Below are 19,450 nucleotides of genomic sequence, written 5' to 3' on the forward strand. Positions count from 1 at the left end.
CATAAAATGTTACCATATAATTAATAATTATTTATTATTTTATATTTAAATCTAAGGTCCACTTTATTTCAAATAAGAAGATTGTATTTTTATTTGCGTTTTAAATATAAATAATCGTGTACAAAATCATTGTTTTCATTTCTACATCATCCTTTAATGCAAGTAGTTAATTTCAATCATCGCCCGGGCAAAGTTAAAAGGATTTTTAAAGGTATATTTCACAGTCGCAAAAGTTTAAACTGCTAGGAAGTGAAACCATAACCACTGATAATCCATATTTATAGAATCCGGCCATACATATCAATAAAGAACATTTTAATTTTTTTAAGATCATTCGTGAGATTCTTATAAAAGAAATTAATCTGTATTGACTTTGTCTGAAAACGTCAAAACTCCCGCGAAAATTTGACATTTGACGTTTAGGACGCCATCGCCAGCTGATAATCGTGTATTGAAAATAAAAATTGAATTCATTATCGTTGATTGTATTAAACATACATATTGGACACGTTTATTATTACCTTCACATAGCAATTGGTGGTTACTATGAATTTCTCTGACAATGATGCTGTAAGTAGACAAATTATAGTTCATTTTATAATGAGTCAGCGACATGACTTTGTTTTAACATTGAAAGTGAATGATCGAGGTATACGGTTAAAAATTCTTATTGTTGTAACTGTTTAAAGTTGTTTTATGATGCTCTTAAATAAACGTGAAGCAAGAACTTATGACCATTATAATAAACCCCAAATTACTTTATTGTTTGTTGAGAGCTGATACGTCGAGTTTAACATTTTCAAATTACTTAGGATGACACATCAAGCGTTGAAAGTACTTCAAATACAGATAATACGTCTCGCAGTGAGACCCCAACTAATTCACGTGTAAAAAAACGAAGACGCGGCAAGAAAAAAGTTACAAAACAAGTAAAACCACCATATAAATTTAAGTAAGTATAGTTTAAGCATTTTATTATTTTAAATATTTTAACATTTGGTTAAATTATCAATCAACAGTCAAAGGTTCCCAAGCCCTTATGCCACAAAGCATAATAATTTAAACATTAGAAGTATATTAATTAAAATTTCTGAATAACTATAATGTGTACAAATTCCAGTAGCAGCTAAAATCATTCTTATTGCATCGGTACCAAGTTTTGAGCTCCTTTTAATGTGGTTATTTTAATTTTAGTTGTAGTGCAAAAGAAGACCATGGTTTACCATTATTTGGGTGTCAATTCAACCACCATTTAGGAGAGGGGGAGCCACTCATCTTCGCGGTAGTTGGGAGCAACAGGGTTTCTATATATGAATGCCCTGAATCGGGTGGATTCCAATTCCTGCAATGTTACGCTGATCCTGATGTTAGTAACTATAAATTAAACATTAATACCTACAGAAATCTATCCTAGTATTATAAAGAGGAAAAATACGTATTTTGGTATGTATTAAAATAACTCAAAAACTACTTGGCCAATTTTAAAAACTCTCACCGTTAGAAAGGTAATTTATCTATGAGTAACATAAGCCTTTTTTAATTTCATGCAGACGAAGTTACAAGCAACAGCATACAAAAAATAAATTATTTCACAGGTAGATGAAACATTTTACACTTGTGCATGGTCATATGAAGAAGAAACGAATCTGCCTTTATTGGCGGTAGCGGGCTCTAGGGGTATTGTGCGTATCTTCCATCCCGCTACACACACTTGTATCAAACATTACATAGGACATGGTCATGCTATCAATGAAGTCAAATTCCATCCCAGAGACCCTAATTTATTACTCTCAGCGAGTAAAGACCATGCACTTCGTCTTTGGAATATCATGACTGATGTCTGCATTGCTATATTCGGAGGTGTAGAAGGGCACAGAGATGAGGTCTTAAGTGCGGACTTTGACCTTAAAGGTGAAAGGATAATGTCCTGCGGAATGGATCACTCGTTAAAGTTGTGGCGTCTCGACAAACCATCAATGAATGAGGCTATTAAACAAAGTTATAATTTCAACCCGCACAGAGCGTTGAGGCCTTTTAATTCACTGAAGGAACATTTCCCAGACTTCTCTACCAGAGATATACATAGGAATTATGTTGATTGTGTCAGATGGATGGGTGATTTAATTTTGTCTAAGGTAAGAGTTTTATATTCTTTTAATACAGTAACATACTTACATCTCTATGTGACATAATTATATTAATAGGAATTATTCTATACTATTATAATAAAGTGTAAACACACACTTCTTTGTTGCCTAAGTTGTTAGGAATCAGAACATATTTTTGAATAATTTTTTTTTAATAAATAGCCCTACACTTACGTCACGCTTAAGGCTATATATTTTCACACTATTACCATTACATTAAATTTAGGGGGTAAATATTTTGGATAAGAACCCTAAATGTGGGTAAGAGAATATAAGTTGTGGCCAACATCAAGGAAGCAAGATTGTTGAGGTCTGTCATGTCATGTCATTTTGACAGTGACTATTGATAATTGTCAAATGTCAATTTATAATTTCATGCAGATGAAGCCGCATGGGAACAGCTAGTGTAAAATAATATGTTTTCTTCCAGACTATGTTCTACATCATTATCAAATTTCACCATGATTTGTTTAACTGTTTAAGAGATACATAATAACAAGAATCCATCCATCCCAACTCATTTATAATATAAGTAAAAATAGCTTTCGTGCACAACTCCATCTGCATAGAATTGGAAATACCAAACATAAGTTGTCTATGTGTTCTTCCAGACTTATTTGAGCTAAATTTCATCAAGATCCTTTCAGCAGTTTAGCATACGAAAATTCATCCATACAAATATGTAAAATTTAAATCTATGGATAGAGTTGACGAAGTCGCATGCAACAGTTAGTTATAAATAAAAGTGTAATGTAAAAAGTGGTGTGCCGTAGTCGTGCGAGAACGCGATAATCTGCTGGAAGCCGGGGCGGCTGGAGGAGGCGGAGCCGCGGCCGGGCGACGCCGCCGTCACCGTCGTGCACCGCTTCGACTACAAGGAGTGCGAGATATGGTTCATCCGCTTCGCCGTCGACTACAGCCAGCGGGTACACCACACTGCAAACCATCACCAGCTCCCTATACCTCCTCACTGAGGGACTCGGAGCCTACCTTTAGGAGTGACTAGGCCCTAGTCAACCACACTGTCCCACTGTGAGATGTCGTCACACATATCTTTGAATTTCTTTGCCCATATGTGCAGGCATCAAGATGTTTTCCTTCGGCATGGACAAATTCGAAAATTGGTACATTGCGGGATTCGACCTCAATACCTGTAGATTACAGTCAAGTGCTCAAACCCCTGAGTCACCGACGCTCTTATATAAATATTAATAATACACTTAAAACCTTTTATGTTGTTCACAGAAATGCCATCAAAATTAGTGTCAATGAACTGGCGGTTTTAAATAAAATAATATTCAATAAAGCATTGTGTTCCAGGTGATAGCGCTGGGCAACCAGAGTGGTAAGACGATGGTGTGGGAGTTGGGCAACGTGGCCGGCGGCAGCCGCGTCTCCCAGCTCGTGCACCCGCGCTGCGTCGCCGCCGTCAGACAGGTAGCCCACACAACACTACCTCTACACAACACTACCTCTACACAACACTACCTCTACACAACACTACCTCTACACAACACTACCTCTACACAACACTACCTCTACACAACACTTCCTCTACACAACACTACCTCTACACAACACTTCCTCTACACATTACTACCTCTACACAACACTTCCTCTACACATTACTACCTCTACACAACACTTCCTCTACACATTACTACCACTACCTCAAAACTAAACTGTAGAAAGTAATTATCAATCACCTCTAACCACTCTCAGAGATTCGTCGTGGAGATTGTCAGTTACCATAGGCATCGCCAGAAAATAGTAAAACAAATTCAAAATATTAAGATGCCTACAATCCCTAGACACTTCTATTGTAGGGTCGGCACGCACAGTGCAATACCACGATCACACAGAAGATAGGCATAAAGAAGTAATTCCGCGTACAGTCTGATGCGAGGCGGATGCCTAATTTTAGTTCTATTTCATTTTTCATTTCCGCCTTCTCTTATAAGAAAAGGAAAACTGAATTTGATGGTAGAGACCCATAGGAAAGGACAATATCCTATTAATCTCCTCCGTCTAACATAAGGTGGCAAACGAGCAAGCGGCCACCTGAATCCGCCAAAATGGCGAAGCGACCGCTGCCCAAAGACATCCGCAATTGCAGATGCGTTGCCTACCCTTATACGACGGAGGAGGAGACGCACATAAAGAGGATATTTCCCCTTCCTGTGCATCTCCTCCACCGTCAAATCCACTTCCTCTTCCCAACCTCTCCTTATAAGAAAAGGGTGGTATAGAGAAAGGGACTTAAATTAGGCCTCCGGCACCACACTCACATCAAACGAAACACGGAGTTGCTTCCGTTTCACTCATGTCTTCTGTGTGGTCGTGGTATTACCGGGGGCGTGCCGGCCCTGCAGTGCTAAGATGTTAAAGCGGGCACTACCACTGTTAAAATATTAAATGCTAAATGCTTAAAGTTTGGATGGACTTTGAGAATATATTACAGCGTGGAATACCGCTTGGGCTCTTTTTTATTTCTATGCGGACGAAATCGCATACAGTTGTTTTTTTATTACATTTATACAGGTGACATTGTCTCGTAACGGCAAAGTTCTTCTAACGTGTTGCGACGACGGCACCGTGTGGCGCTGGGACCGCGTCAACAACAACTGACAGCGGCGAGTGTTGTCGCACGTGTCTTACGATGTCACTATCCCACTCTAACAAGCGGGAAACAATGTACTTACACGTGCGACAGCTGAAATTCACCTTAATCTCAAATAAACAAGACTGGCTTAGTCCAATTATAAAATGATTTTTATTTCTAAACTAGCTGTTCCCGTGTGGTTTCATCCGCATGAAATTATGAAAACTTTATTTTATAGTTAACATTTGTCAAATTCTCAATTGCAAATGTCAAAATGACGATATGATGACAATCCATGGCAATCTTGTTTCCTTGATGTTGGCAGCAACTTATGGTCTTTCCCACATTTGTATTTTTATCCAATTTATTTACACACGTAGTGTAGGGCTTTTTATTGAAAAAAGAATTATTCAAAAATATACTGTAATTGCTGGCATCTTAGGCAACAAAGTGTATGTTTACGCTTTATTATAATAGTACAGAGTATAGATATCTTCTAGCTACCTATAGGGAGACGTTACCTAAGATTGTAGAATACTAATAGCTAATTCTAACTGCAACATTCAAAGATTCATTACTTTAGCAATCCCTTGGTGCCTAAATCTGAAACTAAGCCTCAAGTAAGTTTAGGTACCAAACGACCACAAAACAACTGAGAACGACGGTAGAAAAAGCACCAATGAAGAGAGCAAAAAGATGAGTCAATTATTCCAATTTAATAAGTTAAAATTATAGATAATAAGTGATATTGATGTAAATAAAAGTCGTATATAGTTCATATATTTTTTTATTTATATGACCAACAAACCGCTACATCAACAAAATGAATCACAGGGGCCGAGGTGTTATCTCGTGGCAACTCTACACAACCACAACACTGAACTAACAACTATACACAGATAACAACCCTAAACTACGTACATTTACCTAATAAACATTATAATAAATGACTGCGTAATTGAATATAAGTCAATTATTCCATTTTATTCAGTCTTTAAAATTTTCTAATTAATCAAGAAACATAGATAGAGAGTGTCTTTGAACTGGCAACTCAAAAGTTTGCACAAAATACACAAGAAAACATAACTCCTTCAAAAAAAATCAAATTCAAACAAAAACAGATCTAATTTCCATATAAAAGGAGCATATTTACCAATGTCGATACATTTTTGTGTTACATTTTCTATTAAATTCCCATTTCTATGGTGTTTACTGTTTACAAATTAATCAATTTAAATTTCACACACAAAAGTGTTTCAACTGAGAAAACATTGACATAATTGATTTACACTTTTTACAAAAATAATTTCAAATATACATGGAATTTACAATTAAATTAATCTAGTATTTAAATACAGTTATCTTTCATTTACGAAATCATACAGAAAACATCACAACATAATGTTGAGCCGATTATTAAATTTAAATTCAAGATATCGAACGGAACTTGTTCAAATTGTAACAAATATTATATTTGCGCAAAATTCCAATACCTCCCCCTCTCGCGGGCCCTTGTGCCTAGTCACTCCATAGAGCGTCCACCGAAGCGATCTAAGAACTCAGTGGCTTCCCAATCCGGTAATAATAACGAACTAACGGCTTGTGCCGAGGCGCCTGAGGGAGCCCTCAAGCTTATATGCTTAAAAACGAGGTTTAGGCTAAGCGTCATCTGCGCTCGGCCATCACAAGCCCGGTGAATCTGTAAATCTCTTCAAGGCAGTGGCCATTCAGTCACAAAAAAAACTATATGTGCATGTCAAAACAAACCAAGATTTTAGTCCATAGTTAATTTTTTTATGTAATTTTTTGATTTCCTTTTACATTTATTATCACCAACACTGATTCGTTAGTTAGTTCGTTAGTTATCGTTACGGTATGGACCGTTGACAATACAACTAGTCTTGTAAACTGACAAATTCACATTTTAACGATTACAATTAAACTCTATACACTAGTGATTCTCAACCACTGTGCCGGCAAAATTTGCATATTTTGTCATAAAATATCTAAGCAGTCTGTTGTGGTAAGTACATATTTTTTATTTATTTTTTGTGTGCCACCAAATTTTGAAATCTTTAAATATATGCCGCAACAAAAAAAGGTTACTGTGCCATATACAATAATTTTAAAAATAAAGTCAATCACATGATTACTTTAAAAAAGTGATTTCTTTGAAGACAATTGCAAAACCAGAAAAACACCTGAACTAAGATACTTCCGTTCGAATATCTGATTTAATTATATTTACATTCCATTTTACTGAAGAACACATTAAAAATATTTATACAAATGCAGAAGAGATCATAATTAGGGAAAAACTTATCAAATATATGAACTGACAAGGTCATAATAAAATCTCCACTCGTAAAGGCAATAAACCATTAAAAACACAATGGTCAACTATTACATTTGTGGTTTAGATTTCTTTTTATATTAAAATTACATTAAAAGCTAAATCTAAAATTTGACTACTTCCTTTAAATATATACACGTCTTGATGTGCTTTGTTTTAACTATACTAATACTGAAGAAAATAAAATACATTATGCTCGGTTTACACTTGGCCAGTTACAACGGCCAGTTATAAATTGTATGGAGTCACTGTCGCCAGTTGGCATTCACACTGTGCCAGTTGATTGACAGCACATTTATTGAGGGCCAACCAACTGTACTGGCCTAGTGTGAACCGCGCATTAGTCGTAACATACCAGTAACTTTTTGTATACTAAAATTAGTAGTTTTAACATCAAAACTACTACCACAGATAATTGCTTGGGGAACTCAAAACGTGATTACATGGTTTCAGTGTTTCCCGTTGGGCTGATCGTCGTAACGATCAATAGTAAAATTCCTATTTGAATTGAACGGTAGTGATCGGTCCAACGGGAAAAACCTTACACGATCCTAATTGACTATAAGTACGCCTTCTTGTCTAAAATGTGAGCTAGATAGAAAAAAATTACTTAACCTCTGCCTAATTCATTTCTAGTGATTTCTTCACTTGGAAAAAAAAATATCTTGCCAACATTTTGAATATGGCAAGTTTAAAAATAGATTTATTTGCTATTATATAAAATAGTTATTACATCCACTTGTGTTAAAACTAAAAGACATTATTTCATTTAAAATAACGCTAAAAGTTACAAGGTTTTATTTGAATCCTGTTTTATTTATGTCAGAAAGTATAAAAATTGCCGTTTTATTATTCAAACAAAAAAAAAGGCTATTTGTGAAAAAAAGGCCAAGGTTACTTATGTGCTATTGTTTTTATAAAATGACTAGTTTTCGCCCGCGACTCCGTCCGCGTGTAATTAAAAATCAAAAGTGGGTATCCAATGTCTTATTCCAGACGTCAGTGTCAAATTTCATCGAGATCTGCCCAGCCGTTTAGGCTACAAACTCTAACAAACTTCCATCTTAACTTTCGCCTTTACAATATTGGTAAGATTTCATTCAATAAACAATGAAGATTTTTAATTAATTATAATCTACATTGGGGCTTTCAATATTCTTAAAATCTACAAATACTATCTTTAAAATGACTAAAACACGAATTTCCTATCAATTCTACAATTAAAAAATTTGTAAAACACACAGAACCAATGCTAGGAAACAGCAAAATATTACTGTATATTCAAACAGGGTGACAGAGACAGGGTTACCAAAGTAAGAAAAATAAATCAAAAAATGGATGCAGCAAAAAATACTGACAGTTATAACTAAACTAAATTAATTAAACCTCACCTGCTTTACAGACTTTTAGGAATCAACGTAGGGTTAACAAAACGTTAGACAGGACAGTCTGCGGGAATTAAAAAAGGAATTCTAGAACTCTTTCACACGTAAAAAAGAACAAATTCCGAACAAAACTGATCGAAATAAACAGACCAAAATTAAAAACACAAGGATACATACATCCTGTTAGTATTTTCTATACAAAGTCTGAGGTTTTGCAGAATTTCTCTTTTGATAATTTCGAAATTTTATTGTTACCTACTCCTTCACACACAAATCCATACATACGTAAAAACTTTAAACTCAAAATAAAAATAGTTGAGAAAAGGCGAGGATGGGATAAAGGTATATTCATTCTTGTAGGCGCTTGAGTTGGCACATCGGGCAGACATAAACTCTTATTCCCGACGTGCCAAATCAGACACGTAACCTTGCATTGGTCTGTGTTTGATTTACAAATTAAAATTTTATAATTTTATTTTACGTTTTACTAAATTTTGTTACCGCTGTACACGGCGCGATTTTGACAATAATTTTAAAACCGTTTTTACGCAACAAAAATTAAATTATTGAAAAAAAAAACTAAATCGAACAAAAGATAAATTAAACAAAAAGTTTTGCTTAGTTACAATGACTAGATCAATTCAGGTCACGTTCATTACCTTATTCTTTTTACTTTACACCGTAAACGACAAGAAAACGGCAATTAATAATTTCTTGATTCTTGATGCTGGCAACACCAAATAGGTTTTAAGAAAATATTTTTCAATTAAATTCTTTTTATAAAAAATAACATAATAAAAATAAACTCTGTAGAATATAAAATAATGTTATTCATTCATCATAATTACAATCGAGGTACTGTAAGTAATAAGATTTTTGAAATAAAAATATATCTTCGGAATATCACGTTATCATTCAAAAATGGCTTCTAAATACTAATTTTATTACACATTTACGACTACTTTCTCACTAAATTACCACAAACACGGATCTAACGGAGATAAACGTAGAACTTCATTATTTACGTTAGTACATATTTGTCTCTGTAATATCAAAGTGAGTGAAAGAGACACCGATATTTCTAAACATGTCACAATTTAGTACAATTTTATACACAGATAAGGATATCTGATGCAATGGGCATAGATAAACTAAATATAGCTCACTAGCGCCATTCTGTCAATGTCAAATTGGACATTTTATACTGTAGCTTTTTTTATTCCATTATCTATACCCATGAAGCTTTCTTGGGCAAAATATCCTTATTTGACTATAACTACAAAACAGTCTTAACTGTGTCTAAACTTTCTGTCTACCCACTTTACAATAAAATGCGTGAATATATTTGTTTTTCGCTAAAGTTACATTCCTATTCTAACATCCCTATTTATTTCTACATGTCTTCATAATTTATGCCTTTTCTTAACCTCTATCTAAAAACATTTCAACATTTCTACCGACACTTAAATCTTATGGTTTGATGATGCGTTAAAAGTAAAATTTCACTTAAAATTATAAATTATATACGAGTAATGTTGAAATTAAATCAGAAACAGTTAATTTTAATCAATATGTAAAAAAAAAATTAAAGATACTTTTTCTCAGATCTATTTTAGAAAAAAAATGAGGTCATATATTGCTGGTTTTGCTTCAACATTACGGTATTACTTTTTATCTTAATTTTAACTTAAAACCTTATTAGTGATTGAATTATTGTCTATGGTAATGCAATGTTTTAAAATTCGAACTTATTTAAAATTCTCAAAACAATGATCTTTAAAATAATCTTTGGTGTTCACAATTCTATATTAGAGGCCTTTTACTCTAACTGCCCTACATTAAGGAATTATTTTCTTATTTCTATCAACATCGAAATTAGGTTTATAACCAAAGAGATTCAATAAATATATAGACTAAGCATAGTGAATTTTTCACCGGTAACTTCTCTGACAGGTAATCTGTTGTCAAGTTTAGTACGCCAAGACATTTTACAAAATTATAAAACTTCATCATTTGTTATAAAATAAACTAAATATTGTCACAAAATCAAATACCTAACAATTAAATAAGATACAAATAATATTGACATGTGGTTTCGAGGTTGTCAACAGATGGCGTTATTGATAAAAATGTGTCAAGTGTCAACTATGCTTACTCTATATGTTTATTGAATCTCTTTGGTTATTAACGATGCCTGTAAGATGTTGCGAGTGTGTTGGGGGGAGTTTAGGTGTGTGTGGGGGGAGTGTGTGTGTGGGGGAATGTAGGTGTGTGGGGGAGTGTTGGTGTGTGTGGGAGGGGGAGGGCGGTCACCTGACGCGGCCGGAGGGGGAGCGCAGATGCGAGCGGATGTAGCCGGTGCGGTAGTCCATCGCGTCGCGGTTTCTACCCGACCCCGGCTGGCCGCGCTGACGTCGACGACTCCATCTATCGACAGTAATAAGCCCTTATTCAGACAATAAAAAAATCATACTAATATTATAAATGTCTGTTAGAGTTTGTAGCTAAACGGCTGAACGAATTTCGATGAAATTTGATATAGATGTAGGCGATAGACTGCAAGAACCCATAGGCTAACTTTTGTTTTCTTTTTAATTGCACGCGGACGGAGTCGTGGGCAAAAGCTACTATAATATAAATCTTATGAATCTGTTGTTCTGGACTAAGCACTGCCCGCTACCGCTTTAAAGTCCTTATTAAAAAAAAATGAGTGAATGCTACGGAAACTTTTTATAAAATACACTGGAAAACATTCAAATAAGGATATAACAACAAAATGAGTTTTGGCCATTGAGATTTAAAATTGCCTTTTTTTAGAATTACGTCACATACATTAACTGTATGAGTTTTCCGTAACATTCTGGGTAAGAAGGCTAATTTAATAACACCTCATTTGTCAAAATCAATTCAGTAATATAGGCTCTAAGTCGTCACATACATAAAAACATACATACACGATAAAAATACCCTTTTTGTCAATTATAAACTCACCTGAGCAGTCGCATGATGTAATCAGGCCAGTTGTCGGGGAGCATGACGAGGAAGAAGCCGACCGCGATCAGGATGATGCCAGCCAGCTTCATGCCAGCGAACTGCGCCCCGTACATCACCACGTCCAGCGCTGGAATACAATAGTGATTGTTTATTTAAATTACAGGCGGGTGTCAATATGCGATAAACCAGTTCAAACCGGATAAAGTAACGTATGCTATAATTATAAATGCGAAATTTTGGATGAATGAATGTTAATATGAAAAAGGCTTAACAGATCGCGACCAATAAGGCATAGATAAACATAATCTTGAAGAACACAAATCCAAGTTTTTTTTAATTCCGCACGGACAAAGTCGCGGACAAAACTTAACTTCATATGTTTTAAATTTCACAACCGCGAGTTCAATATGAACAACGTTCATCAATTTTATTTTCCTTAAAAGTAACAGAAAAATATTGTTTGAAGTTAAATTTTACGATTAAATTGTCTCGACATTTACATCGCTATTAAATCAAGGACAAAGATAGATTTTTCATTTTTTTTACGAAAAGTATAACTAATTCCTGCCGCCGAGTTTCGTCATCGGACGACACGACAGACCGCCAGGTACCATCCTCACCATGTTGATGGCTGGCATTCCACAACCGTACGGTTTTTACGGAACTTTCTGCCCGCACATCCGCATTGTGGTCGCATACGACTTAGGGTCCATCAAGAAGCGAGTCTATCATTTCCTCAAAGGCCGGACACGTATCTGTAGTTCCTCTGGTGTTGCGGATGTCCATGGGTGCCATTGACCACCTTTGTGTTCGCGCCGCTCGTTTGCCCACTTCTCATATAAATAAAAAACCCACCTGCAGAAACAGGTACAGCTGTGATGAGGCCGAGTGAGACGAATATATTGTACGTCATGATGTTGCCGAATTGAAACACCAAGTGGAACACTGGAAGACGAAGGATATCTTTTAAAATCGATGAATTTACGACTTTTGGTGACAATTAATATTTATCTATGAAATTATTTTTACTTTTGTTTCAACTTGCCCTTATCCTTAGAGTCGGAACAGTACATACTGCTTTTCATACATCTCTATCCATTATATTTGAATATTCATTTAAATTATTAATGTTGTCCTTTTCACTCTCTTTAATATAACAGAGACAACAATACTAACGTAACTAGTAGAGTTCTACGTTTATCTCCGTTAGATCCGTGTTTGTGGTTGTTTAGTGAGAAAATAGTCGTAAATGTGAAATAAAATAATTAAAAGATATAATACACATGAGTATTTATTAGCCACTTTTAGATATCATGGTATTCCGAATAGATGGATTGTTATCCTTACATTCCTATAGTACAAGATATAAACAATATTGACAGATGCAAAGCAGTACATCCAAGTGGTACCTAGGAGGGCGACGCTGGCCAGCAGGAGGTGCAGCCAGGGCATGCGGTGCGCCGGCAGCAGCTCCGAGCCCGTCAGGTACAGCGCCAGGCAGACCGGCCACAGCAGCAGCGCGTTCACACTGCCCACGATAGAGAAGAACAGGGCGCGCTGCCCAGAGTTCACCTCGCCCATCACTTTTCTAAACAACACCTGTAACACCAAACAAATCACAAATGGGTCGCTTCGCCTGGTAAAATACCCCGACTAGACAAAAGACAGGCGTGAAGCAGGTGCAATTCCGCGTAGTCTGATGGGTGTCCAACTTTAGTCCCTTGTGCTTCCCACCATTTATCTTATAAGAAAAGGGTGTGAAGGGGTTGACGCTGAAAGGGAAAATATCCTCTTTATGTGCGTTTCCTCCTTTTTTTATAACATAAGGTGGCAAACGAGCTACAGACCACCTGAATACGCTAAAATGGCGAAGCGACCGCTGCCCATAGACATCTGCAATTGCAGATGCGTTGCCTACCCTTATCCGACGGAGGAGACGCACATAAAGAGGACATTTCCCCTTCCTATGCATCTCCTCCACCGTCAAATCCACTTCCTCTTCCCATCCTGTCCTTATAAGAAAAGGATGGTAAAGAGTAAGGGACCTAAATTAGGCCAACGGCACCACACTCATTAGACGAAACACGGAATTGCTTCCATTTCACGCCTGTCTTTTGTGTGGTCGTGTAGTAATAACTGGGGTAACAGTAATAACTGGGGGCGTGCCGGCCCTGCAGTGCTAAGATGTTAAAGCGGGCATTACCACCTCCTACGTCGAGTAAGATTATTAAAACCCCCTTGGTAGTCAGCCTCTAGTGCAATAGAAGAGGGTTCCGGGATCTCCGTGTAACTCGTCGGAACAATCAATCGTATCTAGCGTAATTATATCGTGATAGACGTTTATATTCAAATTATTCTTGGTTGAATAACTAAGTCATATCCTAGTTTCTTTTATCAGCGAGGATATATCTTTCTCGAATGTTCTAGACGGGTCCTAAAAGACGAAATTACTTTATATAACCAAGAGACTGACGACGATTACCAAACAAACTAGAACATATTAAATAACTTTGCATTCTAATTCTGTACGGTTTATAAGTAGGAAAGCAATCTTTTTGATTTCGATCAAAATATACATGACATTTCACTTACATTTTAGCTCGTTTAAAATGACCCGTGAAAATAGGTCAAATACCTATATTCAGATCATCAAAAACGATGTTCTGTTTACCTGGTTACATTTTTCTAGCAAATGAGAAATATAACATTTTAATAAAAAGCAATTTGCTAATATAATAATATACAATGATATAAAAGCACATATACTCAACATTCTCCAATATAGACTGAAGTACTCTTGCTATGAGAGGCCTGTCCCGGAACTTACGTAAGTTTTGCAAACAACTTTAGTAAATAACAGTATCATCAGAAGCTTTTATATTATGTTCACCAAATCCAATAATAATTAAAATTCAATTTAAACTTAGCTAATATTCATAACTGTAGTTAATCTCGAATTGTTTTAAACAATGGTAAAGTTCTAACAGTGGTAGTGCCCGCTTTAACACCTTTGCACGAATGGGCCGGCTGTAATACCACGACCACACAGAAGACAGGCGTGAAGTGGAAGCAACTCCGCGTTTCGTCTGATGAGTGTGGTGCCGGAGGCCTAGTTTTAGTCCCTTTTCCTTTCTACCCTTTTCTTAAGAGGAAAGGATAGAAGGGAAAAGTGGATTTGATGGTGGGGGAGACGCATATGGAGGGGAAATGTCCTCTTTATGTGCGTCTCCTCCTCCGTCAACTAAGGGTAGGCAACGCATCTGCAATTGCAGATGTCTATGGGCAGCGGTCGCTTCGCCATTTCGGTGGATTAAGGTGGCCGCTTGCTCGTTTGCCACCTTATATTAAATAAAAAAAGACTATTCCATTCTCTCATAACTTTCGAGATTAAAAATATTTAAACAAAATTGTTGATTCATTGTTAACTTTCGAATAACAAAAAGTCAATTTAATAAAAATAGGGCAACATGTTAAACTGTAATCAGGTAACACGCAATGATTACTGGATAATTATTAGTTTGACCAAATTTACACCCTAATCCTATCGTTTTAAAGCTAACTTTTCATAATTTTTTATAACTCAATGGATTTTTATCATAATTAGAAAATGGAGAAAAAAAAATACGAGTTATATTAATTTAATATTATTTAACCACGATATAGTTTTCGTTTTTAAATATAGAGCTCTTTTACGGCCGTTTAAATTAGGAATGCAAAAAACTTGCATTTGTGATTAAAAAGACGTGAATATACGGAAATACGGAAGAGGGTAATTTTCCTAAATGAAATTTCAATATTTAAAAACGTGCTCTCTTCCATCGCATGATTACTAAAATAAAAGTAATAAAAATGACCTTAACAATATCTTAATATACACGAAAAGTTAAAAACTACAATATTTTAATAGTAAATTAAGGTGACAAGGTCATTAGAAACAATGAACACGTATAAATCAGTAGCAATTGCGTGCAAGAAACATTTCCACATCAATTAAATTAAGGTTCAAAATCATTTTATTAAGTAAAGCACGAAAGTAAGATAAGTCAACCATAGGTAACTTCGAACCCTGATTTTACTTGCCATACATAGTACTTTACATTATTTAAACAAAAAGTAAATAACATTCGAGAACATATAAACATAAAGGAGATGGAGATACGTAGCGGGATTCGAACCCAAGACCTATAGGTTATAAGTCAAGTGCTTAACCCCTTAGCCACCTGATCTTTATTGTTACTTAATAATACAAACATTTATACTACCCTTGCTTTCCTGTGCCAACATATTAAAAACACTACAATTTATTGCATGCGACTCCGTCCGCGTTGATTTAAAAAAACCGAAAGTGAGTAGCCTATGTGTTCTTCCAGACTATCCTTTACATATATACCAAATTTCATCGAGATCCGTTCAGCCGTTTAGGCTACAAACTCTAACAAACATCCATCCATCCATCTAAACTTTCGCATTTATAATATTAGTAAGAAGTATGATATCGCGTAAAACTTACATTTGCTGTCAAAATTCGAATAACAACAAAAGCCTTTGCTATTGGCTAACAAAACCATAGAAAATTTGCTGCTAAGCTGCTATTGGCTGTTAGATTTCATCAATATCTCTCATGATTTTTTTTTCCAATTTATTCATTCCTAATGAAATTGCGTGAAAATATGTCTAGGGTTTTGTTTTTCAAGGTATTATAATCTGTAATTGCTGACATCTACATAACGAAGTACTTTTTATTATAGCAGTATTGATTGAATTACCTTGAATATAGCGAATCCCGCGGCTGCGCATGCGGCGAGGACTACCCCGCCCAGCGTGGAGCTGCCTGTGATGCCGTCCATGTACGCCAGCAGCGCGATGCCAGTGTCGCACAGGATCGCCGCCACTATCTGCACAACATATATACTGAATGATCGATTGAATGAATGAATGAACGAATTACAGAGTGCGCGAATGAATGATTGTACCAACTTTTGAGTTAGACGGTAATGCAGATCACTGGTACCCACTACTGTTCACATTATGCCATTCTAGTTAGGGAGGCCTACTGTCCTAATGCACTGGCCACGTGTAAACTAGACATTATGTTGCTGTATGTACCATTCGTAAATGATGCCCGCGTCTAATTTACATAGTATAATGAACAAGATATTTTGTAAATTAATACAATCTCAAAGGCAGCCAATTAATCCGTAGTTTTTTTAGTTTCTCTAATCTTCTTGTATAAAAGAAAAATCAGAAAAGTTGCAACATTAAACAAGAAACTTAAAAAATAACATTCATTTAGCACAACTTACCCTCACGCCGACGAATTGCTCATGCAGTATCACCCAGGAGAGGAGGTAGATGCAGGAGACGTTGGTGGCAAAGAGTGCGACCACGTCCGTGGCCAGCAGTATCCGCAGTGCGTAGGTATACATGTACACACTGAGCACCCACAGTAGGCAGAACAAGGCGCAGCGGCTCAGGAAACGGGCTAAATACCAAAAATACTTTAAAAGTCTAAAATAATAATTAAAAACCAAATACAGTAGAACCTCAATAACTCAAACCTTGGTAACTTAAAAACCTCCATAACTTCAAAAAATAATATGTTCCCTTCCTATCAGAGCCTAAAACATCTATAACATAGATCCTTGATAACTTAAAATATTTTGTGTTTCCCTTGGACTTCAAGTTATCGAGGTTCCACTGTATATCAAAAATTTATGTACTTATAATACAACTAGCTTTCGTCAGTGACTCCGTCCGTGTAGAATTAATTATAAAATTGAGTAGCCTATGTGTTCTTCCAGACTATCCTCTACATCTACACCAAATTTCATCGAAATCCACTCAGCTGTTTAGGCAACAAACTTTAACAAATATCCATCCATCAAAACTTTTTTATTTATAATATTAGTAAGATTTAGCTAGTAATTGTAAAACATTGTATGTTTAGCGAAACTTTCATTTGTCAACCTTCCTTCCCTTGTTACAAGACATCACAAGAATAAAGTGCATTCTCTAAATTGTAGGCTACATAATAAGTGTATGTTTCCAACAATTTTAATAATCTACCAGAGAATACAGAGTAAAACTAGCTTACCAAATGTAAATCCCTTCTCTTTGAAGTCACTAAAAGCATCAAATACTATATCATGAGCCGATTTGCACTTGTTGTGTATGAGCATTACAATCAGATAGAGCGGGTAGAACAGGATCAGCCAGTTTGTGCAGAACCACGCAGTGAAGAATGGTGCGTTGTACAACTGGTACAATAAATACATATATTAAAACATACAAGAAACATATTAAACAAGCTGTACAATAGATAAGGCTGACAGTCCAATATCTAATTACAAAGAAAATGTATCCAAGAAAAAAGGTTTTTTAAATCAATTACTGAAGGAACATCAGCATTCATGCCAACATAGGCATTCTTTGGCAATTTAAATTTTTGAACCACTAGTTCAATTCCTAAAATATATCAAAAACATAGATTATTTTTGTAAGAAGTACCAAATTGAACACAAAAGATATTAAGAAGTAAAAGATAGTATGAAAAAGCTCAGTCTATTGGCTAAAGTAATTGTTGGCTGAAACCTTCCACAATGATACAATTACCATATAAGATAAGAAAAAAAACTATATCGAAATAACTTACATTTGTTGGGATTTTAGATGTAAAGTTGTATGTGGAAGGGTCTGCGCTCTGCGGTGCATCATGATCCAATGGGTACTCTTGCATGTACATATGTTTTATACAGTGGGTCACCGCAACCCATGCAACTACCAGTATTAAAGTCACACAAAGCCCATAGTATATCTGTAAATAACATTGGTACGTTAAAACTTACGGAATATTTAAATATCTACATAACTCATAAAATAAAATGACTAAAAGAATAATCAACCTTCTTTGCAAATTTCGAACAACATCGCGGGCATCTTTTATCACGTAACTGTCGCTCTTCGTCTTGACTACTTGTCGCTGACTCACTGTAGGCTTGTTGAAGAGAAGGCTGAGTTGTTAAGGGTGGAGCTGATGATATCGAAGTCTGTGGTGTAAGAGGGGCTCGGGGACTGAGAGGTGTTGGTGGTCCATTTGCTCTCTCAACATCACCACTACCTCCCTGCTCCGATTCCACTTCCTCGCTGGTAATTATGACCGAAGGCGCGCGAACTCGTTTCGGATTAAATATTGTAGGGAGATCGCCGTCCCTTGCCATATTTCCACTTTAAAACTTATCACACATTTTTGTATTTCAAATATTGCGGCAATCCTATTATTGACGAAAATTCCATCTTGATAATATTAAATTAATAAGGATATAGAAGAAAACGTAAGATTTATTGCTTATTTAGAGTATGCGAAGTAATATTGTAATAACTATAGTTTACATTATTTATTTATAAAACACACTCCCTAGTTACTATAAAATTACAATGTAAATATTTCTCAATCAGTAATAAACCCATTTTCTTACTAAACTTTCATGAGATTACTGTACTATTGACAATAGAATAAAATTATGAATTGACTCAAATTGACTGATTGTCTTGACTGACGTTAAAGGTAATATTTTGATGCATTGCTATAGCCTTATTGCAAGGTGTTAGGGTATACAATCGCCAGGAAAATTGTTCTTCTGTCCAGCTCCCAAACTCTATGATATCTTTTACTTTTTGGTATTTTCTGTATAATCTTTAGGCACAAAGCACCCACTATATAGATAACATATGGATGAAAATTTTACCTGGTACTTTTCGATTTTAATGTTTATTTGCCAAAATGACCTATGTGCGTTGAGATCCATGGTTAATTAAATTTTTTTACAACGTAACAAAAAACACTGATAAACTGTTAATGACTTACAGAGTGTAATGTGGTACTCTATCAGAAACTTAAATGCTATACGAGTAAACTAAATAGACGCAATAAAAGATGCTTAAGTTTCTTTGAATTATAACTTAAAACGTG

General features: G+C 35.5%; 2 protein-coding genes across 2 annotated transcripts; one reads left to right on the forward strand and one right to left on the reverse strand.

The window, feature by feature from the left end:
- Positions 1 to 412: 412 nt before the first annotated feature.
- Positions 413 to 4,914, forward strand: LOC106106342 (polycomb protein EED). The gene is made up of 7 exons (XM_013286918.1): positions 413 to 570; positions 813 to 952; positions 1,195 to 1,366; positions 1,596 to 2,135; positions 2,921 to 3,073; positions 3,468 to 3,584; positions 4,689 to 4,914. Exons 1-7 carry the CDS (start codon positions 547 to 549, stop codon positions 4,773 to 4,775), a joined length of 1,233 nt encoding a protein of 410 aa, XP_013142372.1. The 5' UTR covers positions 413 to 546; the 3' UTR covers positions 4,776 to 4,914.
- Positions 4,915 to 10,499: 5,585 nt separating this feature from the next.
- LOC106106225 (putative thiamine transporter SLC35F3) lies at positions 10,500 to 19,020 on the reverse strand. The gene is made up of 9 exons (XM_013286774.1): positions 18,384 to 19,020; positions 18,134 to 18,295; positions 17,576 to 17,738; positions 16,785 to 16,963; positions 16,248 to 16,376; positions 12,891 to 13,080; positions 12,337 to 12,426; positions 11,479 to 11,608; positions 10,500 to 10,914 (listed from the first exon to the last, which is right to left on the reverse strand). The coding sequence occupies exons 1-9, from the start codon at positions 18,696 to 18,698 to the stop codon at positions 10,797 to 10,799; spliced, it is 1,476 nt and encodes a 491-aa protein (XP_013142228.1). The 5' UTR covers positions 18,699 to 19,020; the 3' UTR covers positions 10,500 to 10,796.
- Positions 19,021 to 19,450: the final 430 nt, after the last annotated feature.

This window comes from Papilio polytes, unplaced genomic scaffold (assembly GCF_000836215.1).
Source record: "Papilio polytes unplaced genomic scaffold, Ppol_1.0 DF822289.1, whole genome shotgun sequence".
In the NCBI taxonomy this organism is placed as follows: domain Eukaryota; kingdom Metazoa; phylum Arthropoda; class Insecta; order Lepidoptera; family Papilionidae; genus Papilio; species Papilio polytes.